The 20,930-nt window shown below is 39.0% G+C and overlaps 1 protein-coding gene across 7 annotated transcripts in view; it reads right to left on the reverse strand.

Annotated features, from left to right (window-relative positions):
* The window catches only part of LOC122839263 (target of Nesh-SH3), a 30,903-nt gene extending 11,020 nt beyond the window's left edge, over positions 1–19,883 (reverse strand). For 2 of the 7 annotated variants that reach the window (XM_044130666.1, XM_044130662.1), the window contains exons 1-12: positions 19,590–19,883; positions 10,415–10,594; positions 10,212–10,280; positions 9,981–10,113; positions 8,902–9,092; positions 7,586–7,629; positions 6,916–6,964; positions 5,018–5,083; positions 4,769–4,837; positions 2,393–3,397; positions 770–847; positions 231–419 (exon numbers count right to left, since the gene is read on the reverse strand). In XM_044130666.1, the coding sequence (XP_043986601.1) occupies positions 231–419; positions 770–847; positions 2,393–3,397; positions 4,769–4,837; positions 5,018–5,083; positions 6,916–6,964; positions 7,586–7,629; positions 8,902–9,092; positions 9,981–10,113; positions 10,212–10,280; positions 10,415–10,594; positions 19,590–19,689 (2,173 nt within the window). In that variant the 5' untranslated portion in view covers positions 19,690–19,883. The remainder of the gene's footprint in view (positions 1–230; positions 420–769; positions 848–2,392; positions 3,398–4,768; positions 4,838–5,017; positions 5,084–6,915; positions 6,965–7,585; positions 7,630–8,901; positions 9,093–9,980; positions 10,114–10,211; positions 10,281–10,414; positions 10,595–19,589) is intronic. The other 5 variants (XM_044130669.1, XM_044130668.1, XM_044130664.1 and 2 more) reach the window with 4 other exon arrangements.
* Positions 19,884–20,930: the final 1,047 nt, after the last annotated feature.

Consider the following 20,930-nt stretch of genomic DNA (forward strand, 5'->3'; position numbering starts at 1 on the left):
CAAGCTCTTTGACAGTTCTAGAGAAGCTCAGAAAGGCATAGCAATCACATGTTGAGTGTAGAGAGCATTTGTATTTTTGAGAAAAGGTGAAGCAGAAGAGATTGAGACAAGAAGAGAGTTGTTCAAAGCAGTTTGTGTGGCTAAATAAATAGAAAAGAGATTGTTTTTCCTCTGTATGCTCAGCTGTAGATGAAGAAGCTGCTTGGGGGGAAAAGGGGAACAAGCATTACCGCCAGGTTTGTTGGAAGTGTGAGAGGAGGTGGCTGTCTTGGATGGAGACAATGATCTGACACCAGGATTACTGGAATGAGAAGGAGCACGGTTGCGAGTCACCGTGGCGTTTCTCCTTCCTGTGGGAACCGATGAGCTAATGGGAGAATGGGGAACTTCAGCAGTGGATGATCCGGTGGAGCCAGAACCTAGAGGATCAGAGAGAAAATTACAGGGGATCTACCTTAAAGCATGAAAACTTCAACAAATATTCAAATCGCTAAAGTGAAAATCAGTTATGGCCCCGTGGACAGTGGAGGAAATGACAGGAAGGCAAAAAAATAAAATAAGATCCAAAGCTTGCCAGACTGGTGCGGTTAAGAGAGGTCAAGTGTGAAACAACCTAGCTGCAAATGGACACAAACATGAAAACATTCACAATAATGGGGTGGGGTGTGTGGGCTGGCAGGATGGAGATGGAGGCAGGGAAACAGTGCTCCATGACGTGACACAAAAAGCTGAAATGGTGATGAGACATGAACTTGGCATGGCACTTTACCAAGATTGTAACTACCAGCCTTCTCTGTGGCCAGGCCGGGTCTCGATAGAGGTTTGCCCTCTTCTGGATGACTAGGAGCTGTATGAAAGAAAACGTACTAATTTATCTTGGATGACATTGTTATGTATCGCAACACATTCTAAAGGGGGCATGCCCTAAACAAACGGTTAGTTTCATAGTGTGTAACGAGATGTGGATACTTGATTTGGCTTGTTCTAGTGACATAGTGACCAAACTGGGTGTTTATAATGAGAAGATTTAGAAGACAAAGAGCAAGCCTAAACATGGGAACACACATCACAGTAATAAAGTAATATAGTTAAACACATCTCAAAAGAAGAATAGGTGGTTTTTAGGAGACATTTTCAACTTTTACATGGACTGGATCCATACTAGACGCCAACCAGTAAATACAGTCTGAAATAGGAGTAATTATGGTACATGAAATGTTTGGTATGGGCAACTACTTGCTGTTGTCAATGAAGCATGTGACCGGTTTACCGTTTGGCAAGAAATGTGTCTGTAGACTACATGAAGGAAAACAAAGCTGTTGTTACCGGCGAAATAAGTTTTCTTTTTTTTATTGACAAATACTAATATCCACCAGCTTTTAATTTAAAAAATCTTCAATTCTGTATTAAATCTTCAATCTTCAAGTGCAATAAACCTGATTTCAAAATCTACCTAGGCTAACTAATGTACAAAAACTGACAGTCTAGACCAATGTTTTTAATCCCCAGTCCTCAAAGCACAATGCCCTGCCTGCTTCAGGGATTTCCCTGCTTCAGCACAAATTATTTCAATTGACGGCTGCTTAACAGGCTTTCGCTGAACTGCAGTCATTTGAATGATGTGTGTTGAAGCAGGGAAAACATCTAAAACATGCAGGTCAGTGTTCCTTGAGGACCAGGTTAGGGAAACACCGAACCTGCGGTCTTCAATGTTTAGATGTATCCCTGGTCCAAGCTATTCAGAGCCCAAATTTAAAAACCCCTGGCTTAGAGTTTTCCTTTGCAAATTTATGTAAATTGACTAAGAAAATATTTTTGGAAAGTAGAAGCCCAGTTCTACAGACTCAGATTCTGGTCTGATGGATCTAGCCTAAGCACTGTTGAAGATGTTCTAAAACCTCACAAGTAGGAGTGTCTGGTTACTGCTCTTGTCTGTATGTCCTCCAGAAAAGAAGTTATCTGATATGCTATTGCAAACACCCTGCAAAGACTGCTTGTCAGGCTGGCTAACAGCACGTGTTTATGTTGCTGCATTTAGCAAATGTTGCAGCATTTTTTGACACTTGGTACACAGAGTGATGAATGATCTACAAAGAATTTGTTAGCACATCAAGAATGCTCTGACTAGCTAATAGTTAGCTGCTGACTTGGTTTGCAGCAGCTCTTCCTAACCTAAAAGCTACATCTTCGAGTTGTTAAAAAAGTATTAATCTAGAATAGTTTAAATCTCATCTCGTCTTCTCCATATGAGTTGGAGATGTTAATACAATTCTAATTATTAATAGTAATCAGAAACCAAAAACAAATACAGATTGGCATGCCCCCTTTGATGTGTTATTTTTTTAACAAAGTATTTGTGTTTAATAGAGGAGTGCTGTCAATGGGTCTTTACCCCTATGAATTGTCTTCCTTGACGAACCCTTGGAAAGATCAGTCTTGGTCCTGGTCTGAGGCTGAGTCTGAAATCCTGGCTGGTGCTCCTTAGGTAGACCTTTGGGTCGAAATGGATCCTTTTTTGGAAACTCTGTCTGAGGGTGTGATTGAAGGTTTGCCACACCACGTTGGTTCTTAATTCTGGGCGTTTTTGTAGGTTTTTGATGTTTTTTTCCCAGATTCTTGGGCTGAAGTTGTGGGGTGGACTTGGATTGGTGAAGTATTGTCTCTGGTTTCTGTGTTGGTTGGATTAACTGAAGTTGTGTTTGAGGTGTTGTTGGTGAATGTGGTGATGGGGTTTGTGGATTTTTAAACAAATTAGTATCTGTGTGAAGTGGACGTTCAGGACGGACCTCTGTTGGTGCCGGTTCTTCATACTGTACGTACAGAGGTGCTGACTGCGTTAGCAGGTGCTGATGCGTCACCGGGAGGGGAAGAGTGGTTGTTTGAAGACGCGCTTGCAGTTTGGTCTGGGTCTTTGGTTGCAGTTGGATTAGCAACTCATCCTGTGGTTTGGACTTGAGTGATGGTTGTAGCTTTGGTTCAGAGTGAATCGTTGGTGTTGTCCAAGGAACTGATTGGAAATTTTGTTCTTTATTAGATTGTGAAATTAAGTCAGTCTGTTGCACCGGCTGAATTGTAACTTGAGGTTCTAGTTTGGTTTGGAAGTCACTTGGGGATGTTGTGTGTGGCTGTGATATACTTTCATCAAGTGGTTTCAGTGTAATCTGGAGAAGTTCGTTTGTTGGCTGGGGTGGGTGCTGCAGGTGCTTTGAATTTGGTTCAGTCTGTGTTTTAAGTTCAAGATGGGGGATTTCTTTTGGATAGTCTTCATGGTATCCTGGCACAGATGCTATGGCTACTTCACCTAATCCTTCAGGGTGGCCCTTTGGAGCCATAGGAACCTCTGGGAAAGGAGTAAAGACAGGTCTGGATAGTTCTTCTCTTCCTGGTTTGTGTGTAACTGAGAGAGAAAATGTAGCCATGAAGCTAAAATGCTGAAACATGTAAGACAAGATCACTGGCAGAGACGGCCTAGTAAGAAAAATAAAAAATAACAATAAAGGTAGTTGCAATTAATTAAGCTCGAGTGTCAACCTTTTGGCCTGACATGTCACACAGAGGACAGAAACACAAAAACTTGACTGGTCCGGTTTCAAGAGTACACAAACCATTTGAAGGTATCTGAAGTTTAAGAGCCATGCTATTACACATATATTCAGTAAGAGGCCTGGTTGCTGATGAGTGATCGCCATTGAAATCCATTAGCTATGCCCCTGAAATGCTGTGACATATGAGGTAGTAATAATTTCTAACTGATCACTTCTTGGTTCCTCCATGTGGTGAGATGTAGGCCTTATAGAAAGAATGGAGGGTATAGAGAAACACAAAGTAGATCTTAAAGAAAGACTGTAAAAAGAAATTTTTCTGACTTTTCCAAAGTTTTGTTTTAAAAATTGTTTGCGGCCTATTTAGGCAGAATAAATATTGAGAAACTTTTAAAAACAATGACATAGAGACCCACTTTGGTTGGTTTATAGATGAAGAATAGCTCAGCTGAATAAATGTTCAAGTTTTATTTTACTTTTTCACCATGTGCCCACAGTTATCAATTGTCTCAGCCCAGGGCAAAATCTGCACAATTGTTGTTGCTTTTAGTGCATGCTTATTTCACCAAGTAATAGTGGCTATTCAAAAATCAGTCTCTGATGTCCAAAAATATCCCTTTGATGAGATAAGAAAAACATCTGTTTGTTTGGTCAGAGGCAGAAGAAATGGAGGATTATTCCACTGGAAGTACAGCGGCAAATGTTTTTTTTTTGACTGTGCATAAATTAAACAGCCACTGCTTGCAAATTACTAAAGGAAAACAAATCACTTGCACACATTAAACTGTAGATCCTAAAAAATGGACAGGAAACATTAAAATATGAGTTAGGATAGAACAAAAAGAATACAGGAAATGCAGAAGGAAAGCAGCTGCCATTCTTTGTCAGTTTTTGTTAAAAACCTGGTTTGCAGGCTTAGATTGTGGCTTTTATTTATTTAAGTTATATAAATCAGCATAAAAAGTAAAACTTTGAGAGCAACACCAAAAGTTTGCTCATACTGTACTTTTTGTTTTGTCACACAGTCACACTAGAATCAGATCGGATCCACAGGACAGTTGACGTTCTTTAGCCATTCAGAGAAAGTTGTACTTGTTCAAGCAACTGTTTCAAAAACAAAAGCATCTACAAGCCTCCAATATCTTGCCTGTCATCATTCTTGTGACTGCCCATAACAACAGTGAGAATTAAATACTTTTTTTTAAAAAACAACAGGAGCTTTTTACCGATAGGCTGCTTGTTGATCACAGGTAGTTTTGGTCCAGGAATTTTCTGTTTAGCAGCTGTTGTAGGAACTGAGAAATACAGTGAACATTAGTAGACCTGTGTAAAAAACATACTTATTATGCCCTGCACAAAGAGCAAACAATGAGTTAGGATTTCCTGCAAGAAAATATGCAGAATTCAAGTAAAATTGTCGGTTCAAATGTTCAAGGTTGTTCCTGACCACTGAATTGGTCCAGAAAAGTCTTTACCGGGAGTTGTTTGTGGGGTTTTGATTCTGGAGGTGAACACTCTGGTCCGGCTCCTGTTTTTAGAGGCTGACAGGGACAAAAGAAACAGCACAGAATCAGGAGGAGAAAATAATGTAGTATGTTAAGGAGCCATGCGACATTCAACTAGTCCAAAACAGCAAAATACTGCATCATAGTTACTTTGCATAAACTATAGAATAGTAACGCACATTCTGACAAATATATTTTCAAAAATGTTTAATGCTACAAAATTCAAACACTGCAACCAAAATGCTGCCAGGCTTGGTGACCTCAAACTTCTGCTTGAATCATCATATGCTAAAGTACCTGGAAAATATTTTAAGTCACTAAATCATGTTCAGCTTTTCCTATCAAGACACTGGCGATCAGCTGCTTAGGTTTGAAGTAGGATGTTTTAGGTCCTCAAACAAAATCAGCAACCTTTATCCAGCTACAGTGTAGCTGGTATGCAGGTATCTGGATGATATGCCTCACCTTTTGCTTCAATTGTGCCAAATTTTACAAATTTTGGCCCAAATGTTTGTACCTTTCCATGCAAACACATATACAAGTGCCAACAATCAGTTATGTCCATGAAGAAAGGCCTGGTTGTCAGCCTCAAGGTATGTGAAGGTTTTAAAAAGTTAGGATTTCAAAAACCCCAATGTTTTATCGTCATAGCATTTCTCAGATTTAAAATCCTTTTGATGAGATGCTAAAAAGTCCTTTTCTCTTGCCGCATGGAGACTTTTCTCTAGCTTTTTGAAGAAAAAAGCAGCACAGGACTCTTCTCCTCCCCAGTGCTGCACACTGCCAGTCAGCTGACTCGTTAACAGTCAAGAAAGACCAGATCAGATGGGTTTACACTTGCAAAAAAACAAAAAAACAACGCCTTTTTGCAGAAACTAAAGGAGAGCCATTATAACTTTTATGAAAGCAATTAGTCAAGATGAAAATGTTCAAAAATTAGAAAAAGATATACACTATTTTGTACAGTACAGACCATAAGTTTGGACTCTAATTGAATTCAAGCCCACATGTCTGTATTAAATATGAAGGTGTATCCAAACTTTTGGTCTGTACTGTACATCATCGTCATATTTTCTGCAATAAGCACTTGAAGACTACTGCTCAGTGTAGTGGGTGTTCATTGTGCATTTGTGCATAAACCTGTGCATCAAAATCAAAACATCCATATAGTTTTCTCATAAGTAATCCTTCAATATGTTATGTCATTTCTTGCAGCAGAAGGAATAAATGCTGCTTTTCCATTTTCAAAGGAAAGCAATTACATCATGCCAGACTTTTATTTTATTTTACTATAACAAAATGTTGCAATGAGAACCTCAGAGCAGCTCAAGCCCACTCTGTCTTAAAACGTTTCTAGATGAAGAAGTGCTAATTAAGGCTGCTCTAAAACAATGTTAAACGTGACTGATTAACTGAAGCAAACAAGCCATGTCAAAAGAGTTGAGTTTATTCTTTAATTGTATATTTATATTTTACAGATAAATGATCACTCGCCAACGTTATTCTGCAACTTGCAACAGATGGTCCGGCTCTCCCAAGTCATTGAACTTGAGTCATTTAATTGGTTTGAGATTGCCTGATGAGACACTAAACCTTAAAAGCATCCAAAATCCACAGAGATGTGTCAACATCCTAATGAGGCTTTGGAATATCCAGCAGCCATCTGCTGCAAAGACCACACATGAAAAAGTAATTCAGGAGGAAATGATCTGTTCTGCAGCACAACAAATCACATATTAGAGCTCAGCCTAAAAACGAAGGGAAGTGGAGAAGGCCCGGAACAGAAATGTATAAAAGAAGATACACCGTCAATGGATTAAACATTCAGTGCTTTAGAGTGTAAGAACACCACTTTTCTCTTGGCTTACCGTGCTGAAGAGGAAACTGGAAGGACGGAGGAGCAGGAGTGAAGGTTTTCTGAAAAAAAAAAAAAAAAAAGAACAGATAGAAGAGGCTATTTGTTTTTAAGGACTCCAGTGTGTGAGTATTTATGGTCAACTGTCTGTTTGTCTGCAGTGCATAGCTTATCAAGACTCTGAGTCCCTGGAGAGAAGCAGGGTGTTCAAAGGTTTCTCACTGAGCTTGGTCCCAATATGTGGTCTCTCCTTTTAAATTTCCTCTTAGACCTATCTACTGATTTCCTCTCTTTGTACTGCAGAGTGAGATACAGACCATGCTCTGTGGCTTGGCTAGTCCTGGCTGCACTGATGTCATTTCCATTTAGCAGTTCCATGGAAAATCAACAAGCCAACAAGCCCAAGAATAGCATGGGCTCACTAAAGTTTATAACACGGACTCCACAGCGAGAACATCTGCTCAACATACACACCCCAGTTTTTAAATGTCATTTATTTGTTTAATATTTGCAGAAGAAAAGGTGAACCTGATTTCAAACTCCATTTGTTTCCTTTTTTTTTTTTTTTCTACATTTGGATTCAGTTCAGAATAGCCACACACTGGACCAGTAAAGGCTATATTAAAAATAAAATACTAAAATATTTCTTTTTTGGGGGAGTATAAAACATTTTCATTACATACCACAGGGCTGATGGGATACTTTACGATTCTTCTGATGACCTTATCTAAAATCACAAAAAAGAAAAGAAGTCAATTCAGTAATAACGCTGCAACTTCATGAAGCAAAATTACTTTGTTTAATCTAATAATTAGCAGTCATCTCCAGTGCATTTGAATATCCATTTGTCAGATTAAAAGCACTTTTTGAAAATAACCTTTAGTAGGCAAGGTATTAAACATACTTTTAATTAATCCCACATGTCTGTATTAAATATGTTCTTCACTGGTCTGATGCTGATGTAATATTCTAATTTAAATGTCATATTTTCATTGCCTGTAAGTGAAAAATCATCATAATTAACAGAATTAAAGGCTTTCAAACAACCACCTGTGTGTAATTAATCTATATAATGTGTTTCACTTATTGAAAAAGTTCCTGAAATAAATGGCCTTTTCAGTAATATTTGAACTTATAAAATGAGTTTGCACGTAACCCATTTGCACCTATAACTACCAAGGCTACACCAAGTATTTTTGCGATCTCCTCATCAACCCACCAGCTAATAAAAAAAAAAAAAGAAGAACCTAAAAAAAAAAAATTTTAAAACTGTGACAGATAGAAATGTTGGGATCCTCTCTATGTTATGGGACCAGTGTCCCATCTTAAGATATTTAAAAAAAACTATTTGTAGCGGAGTCCCTGACTCAGTCAGTCATTACATCAACCCATCCATCCATCTGTCCGTCAATCCAAAGACAGCTTTTTGGTCATGCTTGTTTATGTTTGGTGATCACGATGATCCTGATATTTTTTTCTTATACGTGCTCCTGGTGAACTCACGACACTTGAAGCACTTTATACATTTTGGGATGTGAGACTGACAAGTAGAGATAAAAATGCTAACTTTGACAAAAAGATTTGAATCAGAACAGTTCTCATGCTACTTTACAAAAACTCAAAGTAATGAGTCAGAGCAGTGCTTTGTGCTTCCCAGATGACAGTCACTCAGTCCACATTATGTCATTTTTTACTGCTAATCTGCATGTTGCTAGAAGACACCATCCTACATAGTCAAACACTAGAGTCATTAACTTTAAGAAATGCAAACAAATCACAAGGATCAACAATGGTTATTGTAACAGACTAACTAAATACCTAAGGTAAATGTAAAACTAGTCAACACAACATTGATTCATCCATTAAATTCAGGATCCTCTATATGCCTATAAGACTCACAGGTGAGTCTTTATTTCTGGACTGAAAAAAAAGAATTGAATGATTATTGAACACTGATTAACTTTGAAGTATTTCAACAACACAAAGAAATCCTACAGACCCTGGAGGCCTGCAGTGCTGATGTTGTGAAGCACGGGTTTGCTCCAGGCTCCGGCGCCATCTTTAGAATTAGGCTGGACTCCAAACTCGTAGACGGCATGGGGCTTCAGATTGTCAATGACCGTGTCACTCGTCGGGCAGGTCTGGTAGTTCCACTTCCTGTTCTTCTCACGGTAACGAACCGTATAGTGTCTGAGTAAAGAACAGAGCAGAACCCGTAAATGTATGGAATAAGAAGTTTGAATTGCTGAAGAACAAACAAAAGCTAACATTTTTGAACAGATTCTTTTCTGTGCTGCTTAGCAATGACATGCTACTCTTTGACTGTGCAGCAGAGACTTTTCTTTAATTCTTTTCTCTGTTGAATGTGAAAATATTACTAGAACAATGACACAAGTACAGTTTTCTTTTTCCAATTATAGACTAAATATTTTACACATGCTGCATGTCGTGTGGGAGGACTCCTCTCTCAAACACCCAGCTGCACTGGATCCAATGCTAGGTAACCCAAGAGGCTTCAGGGAGTCTCTTACTGTAACTGGCCAGGACATCTGCATCACACTTACCATGGATTGTTTTCACTCAAACAAATCCGAATTACTTATAAAGTTCAGGTAACGTATTCCAAGAGAAAGTCAAGATGTAAAAGATATGCAGATGTTTATTTTCCCTCTTCCTGGGAAAAATGGACAAGTCTCACATGAGGAAAGCAATTTAAGAGTTATCTGCCCGGTTTTCTAAAAGCCACACAGTGTCCATCTCAAACCGTTTACTGTGCTCATAAAAAGTATTCACTCCTTGACAAAATTTTACAAAAGAAAAAGGAGGTGAATACATGAGCAGCCACTTATTTTATGTTAAATATTTTTATTTATTTGTCACTGTTTTGTAGAAATCATTTTTTTATTTGTGACTGACACATTATGTTTATATAAAAAAAAAAATTAAATAAAAGACCAATTTTGTTAATCATGACAAAAGCATCCAGGTTGGATTTATGTGTTGTGTGCTGCGTCTGTTTATGAACGGGCGTCTGCGTGTCATGGTGCGTTTTAGAAAATAAACTTTATCTACACTCACCCATCTTCTAAGCAGTCATTCATGACATTCCCTTCAAAGGGTGTTTTCAGCAGCATCCCCCAGGAGAGAAGGACAGAGGTGGGCGTCACAGACCCGATGACCAAATGTAGAGGCTTTTGCAGTTCCACTTTACCTGAAAAAACAAAGTAGGATTTTACTTTTATACTTGAATCACTCAGATATAGCTGGGAAATAAATCTTGCTGTGTAGTTTCTTTTTTTAAAAACAAACCTTTGCACTGCTTTTTCACCTCATTGGCTGGGATTGGCTGGACAGCTACAAGGTACTTTGGTTCGGCATCTAACCACAAGGGAAATGTGAGGTTGGGTGTGAATGTGCTCTTAGGCTCCGCAGATATAATTCACTCTTTTAGCTTAGACTCAATCAATCCAGGCAGATTACTTGATTGTGGACAAACACCCCTCCAATCTTACCAAACTCAGTCTCGTACGGCTGTCCGTTCTCAGGCAGCTGGATGAACTGTTTGGAGAACATGCTGCTGCCGTATCCCAGGATGTAGCCCTCAAGCTTGGTGTCGGTGTTAGGATGCAGGAACTTCATCACGATGGTGTCTCCTGAGGCGCTGATGCGGACTTTCATATTCTGACGTCTCACTGTTGACAGCAGGAGGGGAACCATTGATCAGATCAGCAATAAACAATTTAAAACAAACTTTTTTTATATACTGAAAACTATTGAATGAGCAATAAAAACAACGTATCATGGCAGAAGGACACTCCCTGTGCATTTCTTGAATTTACAGATTTCAGAAATTTACCAGATACTTTTCAGAGGTTAACAGATACTTTCTCTGACTGAGTCAAAAACTTTACAGAATTTGTCAAGTACCCTCCCAATTTTTTCTTACCAGGTACTTCCCTGAAGTCACAAATAACTTTCAGAACTTGCCAATTGCTTTTCAGTAATATGTATTTGTAAGAACTTACCAGGCACTTTTCATCACTTCCCTGGACCTTTTCTGGAATTTTCCATTAACTTTCAAGAAACTGTATCACAAGCTAACTTTAATGGCGTATATTGTTCCACAAACTGGCAGGGTACTTTCCAAAATCACAAAACACACAACTAATCTGAGCACATAAATATCAAGAACAATAAACTATAACTGTGATAATGTAGGAGAAGGAAACTGTTTTAAAGCTATATTCTTAAAACTTAAGTTCTGCATTTTATCAAGTTCCTATGCAGTATTAGAGTGCATGCAGTCAAAGCAGCTGCAAGTATATGAGAAATAAGAGCTCATTTTGTCAGATTCCTCAGAGGGTAAGACAATCATTCATACTGAGTGTAGAGATGAAGAAGAATATTCACTTCAAAATCAAATCATCCCGATTTCACCCTCACAACCCGAGACATACAGATGATGAGTTTGGGAGTAAAACAGGTGTGATGAAATCTTCTTTAAGGTGAAATAAAGTCAAATAAATACTTGCTATTAAAATATGAGGTGAGAGTGGAAGCAATACTCTCATGTACAGCTGGATGAAAATATCATGAGGTGACAGAAACAGAATTACACCACATTTCTGCTGAAAATTACTTATTCAGAAAAAAAGTACAAATAAGAAGAATATGCTAACAGATGTCAGATGATGACAAGAACTAGAGAATGGATTGAAGCTGGACGGAAACCTAAAAGTCTTACAGTTTTACTTTTTGTTCACTTTGTCAAGACAATTAAAAAATAAGTACCTTAGGGAGCAGAATGGATGGTTACATAAGTTAAAAACAGCTGTCCAGGAAAGCAGAATCTGCCTCTGTATGATGTTATCTTTGAAAAATAATAGCTTTAGTCCAGATGAAACAGGATACACACCTTTCAAAAAGTTCTATTTATGGTTCCTCATCAGTACATAAAACATTTTCGCAAATATCTCAGGGATCACCAAGATGTTATTTGGGAAAAATGAGACAGACCTCTTTGGTATGTATGAGCTTCCCCCTCACACTTGCCAGACAAGTTCTTTATAAGTAATTTCTTGGTATTAAATGTCTGGCAGAAATCAAGACTGGGTTTGACTAGTGAGAATAAACGTTGAAAAATAATGACAGGGGGGCGTATTACATTTTCACAAAGTGCCCTGTTGGCTAAATCGAATCAGCAATTTTCCACTGCTTTTTATGTTCACTTGGATAATCTTTGTCCGTTATTGAAATTAGATTGATTTTGCGTGTGGCAAATAAGTAAAATAACAGAAGAAATCTGTAAACTTATGTAATGATGTACAACAACAGAGACATACAGTAAACATGACAGATAACCATGAACACATGAATTTAGGGAGAACAATTACTTTAACATGAATGTTTTTGGACTGCAAGAGGAAGCAACAAAACCAGGCGAAGCCACTGAATCTGTCTGATGTTCCACACATGTTTTCCTATCACGTGAAGGTGAGATGTGCCAGAAGAAGCAGAGTCAGGAGACACTACACAGCGCATCGGAGATTCCCAAAGTCTGGAAGACAAATCTTGACTGAATGGCCAGTCAGCTTGGGCCCAGTGGCTCAGGAGAGACCAGGGACCAATGCCAAAACAATTATGAGCTAGATTATCAAGCAGAGAATGCAAGCTAGTGGCTATTTGCAGGAAAGTTTTGAATCAAGACAGAAAGATTTGCTCATAATTGGATGTTGTTATTTTTTTCCTTCAATCCCATCTACAAATCAGATTTGAACCTTTGAACATGAAGTCTGGGAACTCCCAATTGATAATCTATACTAGAACAGCCTCTCCCAACTCCCACTGCAGCAGGACAATAATGTCTCTACCGTCCTCCAAGGGACAAAACGTTGCTTTTGGTAACATTCTGGAGACACAGGAACACTAATAGGTTGAATGTTTCCAGCTGATAAAGTTTTGACTGAGCGTGAAATGAGCCCTTACTGAAAACATCATGTACAGGTTCATGTTTGTTAATATACAAACTCTGATTCAGAAATATCAAGTAGCAGACTGTTATTTCTAACAACAACAACAACTTAGCAAACTATTTTTATTGTATTTTTTTTTTTACTGTGCACCTTCAATCAGTATGGACATTAAATTGACCTGAATCCCCCATCGTTACTGGCACAAAATGAGAAAAAGTAAGCCTCCTTTGCCATAGAATGCGATAGAAAAACTGTCATTTCATACCAGATGTGCTGCTGAAAGCCCAAGCACTGAGACAAACTGGATTTGACAAGGGGTGAGAGTTATAACCCAGAGCTGGCTGCAGCACATGGAAAACAATGACCACGCAGGAAGGCTTGGATGTGAAATGGTGAGTTTTATATTTAAAGGTATTGTGTTGATTGTATTTCCATCACTTCTGTTTCTATTTATTTTGATCTTGTTTTATTATTATTTTGCGGTGGAAATCCCAAGTGCCTGCTTAAAACGTCCACTCTTTAAACAATGGGGTGTTTGCCTGGGTGAGGACCTGCACTGTGCTCTCCTCAGCTCGTGTCCTTGGCTCAGGCTGCAGCTCTGAATGAAATAGTGGAACTTTGGGTTAGCGGCGGTGCCAGACGCTGCAGGGCGCCAGCTCAGGCACTGACAGCGAGAGAGGGGGAAGCCCTGAATTTGAAAAGTACCATCATGGTTTGTTTCCTATCGACACTGCATCAATTTCGATCCCCCACCCATCTTTTCTTTTTTTTTTTTTTTTTTTTCCCATTGAAACCCAAAAGGGACTGTCTCTTAGGTTGAGAGACTCAAAACATTTGACACACTGAGAAATGACTGCCAGCTAATTCTAAACTAATTCTGACATCCAGAAGAAACACACACTGGATCTGTCCAAAGACAACCTGTCGAACGCTTCGTCTTTTGGAACAACATAGCATTTAGGGTCTATTTTGTCATATGGGGGCTTCAAAACTACTTTTTTTTTTTCCCTCCATGGGGTCTTTTTGTGGGCTCTAGTGTCCCTTATATGACAATAGGCTGACAGGAAAGGGGGAAATAGAGGGGGGAAGACATGCGGCAAATGTCGGTCGGGTCCGGGAATCGAACCCGCGACGGCCACGTCGAGGACTAAAGGCCTCCAAATGTGGGTCACGCTATCCCCTACGCCACCACAGCACGCCTTCAAAACTACATTTAATAATTTTTTTTAAATGAATGCCGAGTCCTGGAAAGAAATAAAATATGAAGATGACCGTTGTGTTGTAAATAACAATAAACAAAGAAACAACAAGATTATCAACCTGTCCAGAGTGAACCCGCCTCTCGCCCGGAACGTTAGCTGGGGATAGGCACCAGCAACCCTCCCGACCCCATTAGGGACAAGGGTGAATGGATGGATGGATGGACAACAAGATTATAGTGTGTGTTAAAAATTAAGAAGAGAATTCAAAGATTTGCCGATGGGTATAAGAGATGTAACCTCATGTAACCGGTTTGTTGCCATGAAACTGATTGACGTTTCTTTGGTTTTCACTGGTTGGACAAAAGCTGAACTGTTTTCTTTAGAAAGTCGATCTTTCCACAAACTGACACAAAATCCAATTGAACAGGGAATAAAACAATCGTGTCAAGTTAAAAATGCAACAAACATACATAGAAATAAGAACAAATGCAAGTAATTATCAAGATCACTTAAAATGTGTTGTGTCGCTCAATCTGCAGCTGTTGTAGCAATTGTTGAAGGAGGATTACCACGTGTGCCTATTTTTCTAATTTTGCTCATATTTCAAAGAATAGAGCTACACAAAATGGGGCGTGACTGAGAGGTAGCAGGAAAAATGATGTATTGAAAATCTCAGAGGTTTACTGGAGAACATTAGTTCACTAACAATTATCTCACCATAATAAATGGTGTTGGCAGGGTCATGATGTAGAAATGCTTATTTTGAGATTAGATAAGGAAATTCATCAGACCTGATCGGAGGTGATAAATTAAGGAAAATGGAGCTGAGGTTCATTTTCTAGCAAGGTTAGATCTGGCAAAGAAAATTCATGTGTTTCAATGGCCCAGTCAAAGTCCAAACATGAGTCTATGGCAAGATTTGAAAGTTAACATTAAAGGATGTTATCTACCCAATCTGACTGAGCCTAATATATTTCTAGGCTTACCAATAAATAGAGCCTAAGCTACAAACTGGACCTTTATTGGTTATGGTCAGGGGATGAAACCCTAAAAGTTTTAGTCTGATGTGTCGTTGGCACATTCAACAAAACCTACAGCTGTGAACTGCAGAAAAGGGTTGTGTTGACTCAGCTGTGCTAAATAATGAAAATGCTAAATGTCATTTGTGATGAAAAAAACACTTTGCACTCTGAAAAAAAAAACAAAAAAACTATCTTTATGCTGAATCATGATGGCGGCAGCATTTTTTCTACTTTACAAAAAAAATCCAATTTAATATGCTAATGTTTGCGGTTGACATGTGGAAAAAAATCTGAAAAAGCTGATACATTTTGTAGATACAAATTTGCACCCAGCCTTTATTTAACTGCAGGGTTTAGTCAGGGAGAGATGCGCCTCAGCACTGCAGCGTCTCGGGTCTCTGTGTTGGAAGTGAGGAGGTGAAGGAAAACTTGGATCGCTTCACTGTGAAGATAAAGACAGATGTTTGACTGTGTTGTTTGGTGTAGCAGTTCCTTCCAGTTAAGGAAATGAAGAGGAAAGATCCCTCAGAACCTCACGTCAGTCAGACGGAGGAGGTTTTGAAATAATTTAGCTGGTGATTTAACGACACGGGACCTGACCTACATAAGCTCTAATGGGAATAACTGGAGACCAGGAAAATTCAGTACTAAGAATATCTCCTGTAACTCGGCACACGTCTCTCTGGCCACATCCGTCAATAGTCACATATCTGGGCCTGAATCCGGGGCATCACCTTAAATCCTGCCTGGCTGCAGAAAGTTGTGCCTGTGATTTTCATATTTTACCGCAAACAGTCATGCTGCTCCCATGTGGGTCTCTCCTCTCTCACACTACATCACCACCTCAGTGTCAGACTCAGCTATGAGCAGCAGCTGTTTCTTCTTTTTCTCATATGGCTGCTTTATCCTTCGCCTTCTTCACTTCATCTCTGCTGCCCTACATGTGTCATCCGCATCGTACCTTTAACCCGATCTCGCCTCAACTTTCCAAATAATGAATCTCAGGCTTTCGTCTCTCATGCCAGACTCACCACTTTATTAGTCTAGTGATGACAAGAGATTCTGCTTTGTCTGGCATGACTCTATAGTTTGTGGACTGTATTTTGAGCTAAACTGTGTCAGTCATACTCTGCAAAAACCTGCCGAACATTTTTTTGGCATTCTTTCCGCATAAAACCACAACCTTAAATATATTTTGTTGAGATTTCATTTACATAGACGTGGAGGGCAAGCTTAAGGAAATTTAGATACAATTTAGCCATATTTCCTTATGTAACAGCTCAATCATAATGGACAGGGAGAGTCCACTATGAAAAACACCCCACAGCATGATGCAGCCACCACCATGTTTCACTGGAGGCATGGTGTGTTTAAAGTGATGTGCAGTGTTATAGCAGATCTATTTATGCTTGGACTAAATTACTTAAAAAGTGCACTGCTGTTACTAAGTAGGTGGTGCCAATTTGATTTGACTTCGGGGTCTTAAAGTAAAGGGGCACGGACACAAATTCCCACCTGCACAATTATCCACAATTTTGATAAACTAGACTGATGTTTTGTCGCGTCTTGACAAAATGTAAAAAAGTTCAAGGTGCAAGAATGTTGAGGTTTCCATTTCATTTTTTCCAGGTGAAGAAACTCATTAAGATACAGATATGTGTTTAAACTAATTAAATCAAGCCCTGGAAATCACAGTGAAGCTTGCAATAGTGATAGTCGGAGGTGTGTAGTAACTGTTTGCATTTTCTTGAGTAACTTTTTGAAAAATAATTACGGCACGGAGCAGTTTCATAGCTCTGTTCTTTTTAATTCTACTTGAGAAATATTGCTTTTGATTTATCCTACTCATATTTTAATACAATTTCTAAGATTACTGAAGAACAAAGACATTTTCACCAATAATGTTCAATGTCCGCAGAGACTGTTTCGTAAACAAGTTTAATTGTGAACAGTAGATATTGTTACTTTGCTCTGTCCTAACATATAAAGGGACCAGATTTATAGTGCTTCTCCAGGTGGCCACTCAGTGCATCATGTATTCACCCATTTGCACTCACAAATACATTTGTACACTGATATGCACTGACAAATACTTAGCTCAATGGCACATCGACATGTGGCAGCAGGAATCTGGAACTGAACCCACAACTTTCAGACAAACCTTTTGCATCCAGCTGCAGCTAAGTGCTGGTTTTGAAGGGTTTGTGTTGCGGGAAAGTGAGATTTAAAGTCTATGTTTCTCCTTCAAACTTTGTTTTACTATTTTAAAAAATGTATTTATTATTCTGAGTACTGGAACTGGCATGTAAATGTAGATTAGAGGGAAAAGCTAGAGAAGCCAGTCAACCTAACATGTTTTTGGACTGTGGGAGGAAGCCGGAGTACCCAGAGAGAACCGATGCATGCACAGAGAGGACTTTCAATCTCCATGTAGAAAGACAGCAGGCTGACATTCAAACCCAGGACCGCCTTGCTGCAAGTTCAACCCAAAATTCAGAATACTTTAACAATAATGTTCTTTTCTTACTGTCAAAAGCAAAGACATTTGACTCTGGTCAGAGAGCAGCAACACAAAAAAGCTTCTTGAGTGCAGCAGCCATAAAAAATAACACCAGCAAACCTTAGTCAGCTGTTCTGACTGCTTTGGACCACCTCAGCTAGAACAACTCTTACTGCCAATAATGCCTTTAAAGGGCTGCAGAGAACAGTGTTGGAAATGGAAATCATTATCGCAAGAATTCACATGTGAGAACTGAAAAACTACAGTAAGAGGACAATGAGACAATATGGAAAACATTTGTGGAAACTTCATCTCTTTTCCAAGAATGTAGCAAGAATCCTAATCAGGGTGAGAGGGTTTAATACGCTGTAAGGCACTTTTGATGTTCTTATGTTTCATGCTTGGGTTCCTTTTCCAACTACTGCACAAAAAAACAAACAACCCTTTTAACTTACTTAAATTACTAGCGTGTAAAATAGAGTACAAAAAAATAGACTATAAAAGCTGAGAAACCCTTTAGTTGTCAAACACAGACTGAAAGTTTAATCATATTTACCCACAGCTATGTTGTTGTCTTCCAAAAATACTAAGACCTCTGAGATCAGCCAGTAGTTTGGGCACATTTATTTACAAGTGTGAATTATTAGGACCCATATCTTCTATGGTTCTTTCTTCCCAACAGGACAGCTAGCACTCAGCCGTCCTCTGTAATGTTTGTCGAGGTGGGAGTGCACAGAGAGGAGGATGTTTGATTATTCCTCTTTGCACAATCTTGCTAAATCATCCAGACTCCTCATCCTGTTTTATGCTCTCCTCTCTTCCACTCGCCTCGACTCTCCAACATTTAGCTCTGGGACTGATGGCAGTGAGACAGGGTGTGTGTCTGGTGATCTTCTGTTTTGATCTGACTATTTTTACATTTAGGGTCGTTAACCTGTTTTCTAGAAGAGGACACAAGATTTCTGTTTAAAAATCTCATGATATTTCAAAGTTTCAAACCACTCTGTGTAGCATTGCATAACCTTTAGCAAAGAAACAAACCTGCAGCACTACAGACCATCCACCATGTGAAGCAGTAGCCATTTTTATCCTTTGTTACTTGCCAGACCCGACTGCAGTATTTGTTGGCATAAAATTTAATCTTACTCATTCAACTGCTCGAAATCATTTGGTTGTTCTAAGCTTTTTAATTGGCGCTGTGAGTCCGGGAGTTCAGTCAAGCAGGTACATTTTTATAAAAATGTCTTGATTTTATGAAGATCAGCAAACTTTATGTGTATTGCATGTTCTGTTGTCTTTCTCATTTTGAAAAAGCAGCCATGATGCCTTTCATTTGTAATCCTTGGAAATTTAGTAGAAGTCCATGCACACTTTGATCAACTTCAAATGTGTATGTTAAAAATGCCTCCATTGTGGTTAGTTTTACTTTGTTAAAACTATTTGTTTCTTCCTGTCAGGTTTTTCTCATTGTAGGAAATATCCGCCCACAATAAAGATTACAGTTTTCAAAATGATTACGAAACAAAACAAACCTAAAACACAAACACGGGGAATATTTGTTCCAATAAAAGCAATCAAACTAGTTCGTTTCACATGTCAATTCACCACTAATATGGAAACTATTTCACTCTGATTTCAATACATAAAAAAGTGGATAAATTAGTTTCAACTGTCCCAAATATCCTGTAATAAGACTTTCATCAAAGTGGTTTAATTACATACTTTGAACAAAGTTTCTCCTTCGGAAATTGAGTTTGGCAACATTTAAGAGAATCAAAAAACTGAATCAAATCCTCTTAAGTGGTACAGATATGTTGCCAACCCGCTTATGAGAAAAGCAGATTTCTTATGCATTCATCTGAGGCAGCAGATGGACATTTATTGCTCAAGAAGTTCAGGAGAGCCAAGATAAATACATCAACTTAATCACATCACGTGTGTCCCCCGATGCAGATGAGTCACATGATGAAACCAGTGCGGCTCTCACTCACCCCTGCGCCTGTGAGAAGTTGATGGAAGAGACAGAGCCATCCCGATGAGGAAAGCCGTGAGGAAAAGGAGCAGAAAGCAGTGTGAGTGCTGCTGCGGCATCTTTATCAGTCTCTGGTGGAAGCGGCCTGCGGTGATGTGAATGAGATCAGGGGTTGACTCCAAAAGACAGACGCTGTGAGAAGTTTACGCTTCAGCCACAGGAATCCAGGTGGCTTTTCTGAGCAGCCGGACTTCTTTGGATGCTCTCAGTACGAGTGGTGCTCTCAGGACCAGGAGGTGTGGATGCTGCAGGCTGCTTCTGCTACATCTATAACTCTGTGATGGAGGGAGGGAACGTGCAAAACAAGACACACCCACTGCCCTCACACTCCTAGCTCCTATTTTCTCCCTCTTCTCTTTTTAATTTCATTCCTTGTCACACATCATGTGCCATCTATGGTTACAGTTTGTTAATTCCTGAGTATGACAATTGGAAGTTGAGAAAGCTGGTTTATCATTCTACGTGTTGCTCAGTACATCAATAGCCATGTCACATTTGTGCATTAATAAAGCATAATCCTGACAAAGTTGTCCCAGTACGAGTTTGCCAGCTCCGTTTCTATAAACTGAGCAACTTCTCACAACCTGCTTCCAACAATGTCCACAGAGCCTGGCAAAAGTTTTCACCCCTGAATACGTTTTTTCTCATTTTGTCACACTACAAACTCAAACTTCATTCTGAAAGGCCAACATGATCTTGATATGGAAGAAAACTGTAGATGGTTTTCAAAACGTCTATGGATGAAAATCTAGAAATTGTTGTGTGTGGATGTATTTAGCCTGAGAGGATTACCTCAGCATGATGTTAACACCTTCATGTTTCACCAAATGATGTTTTAAAGGTTTTTGTTAGTTTTTCATCAGACAAAGATTAATTTCATAAGACGAAAATCAAGACCTTTTTTTTATTATTATTCATCTGAACAGAGCAACTTCTATTTGCTGTTTTCTGTTTTGGCTCGTGGTAAAGCAAGTTCCATAAGAGTTGAACGAAACTCTCATGGCATTCTTTGAACACTGGCTAGTCATTCTTCCAGAAAGGACTGACATCGGACGAAGCTGGAGGACCCAAACAAGAACAGTATTTGCACGGAGAAATTCATACAAACGTCACACTGGAAAGACACTGATGAGATTTAGACCCAACACCTTCTTTCTGTGCAACACTGTGAAGCCTACTTTTCATCGTCCATTCAGTAAGTAAAAGGTAATGATAATCACATTAACATCACATGCATTGCATTACTTAAAAATAAGTACTTTTTGCACCAAACATCACTAGGTGCCTTGCAGTCTCATGA

This window comes from Gambusia affinis, linkage group LG11 (assembly GCF_019740435.1).
Source record: "Gambusia affinis linkage group LG11, SWU_Gaff_1.0, whole genome shotgun sequence".
NCBI classification, from domain to species: Eukaryota; Metazoa; Chordata; class Actinopteri; order Cyprinodontiformes; family Poeciliidae; genus Gambusia; species Gambusia affinis.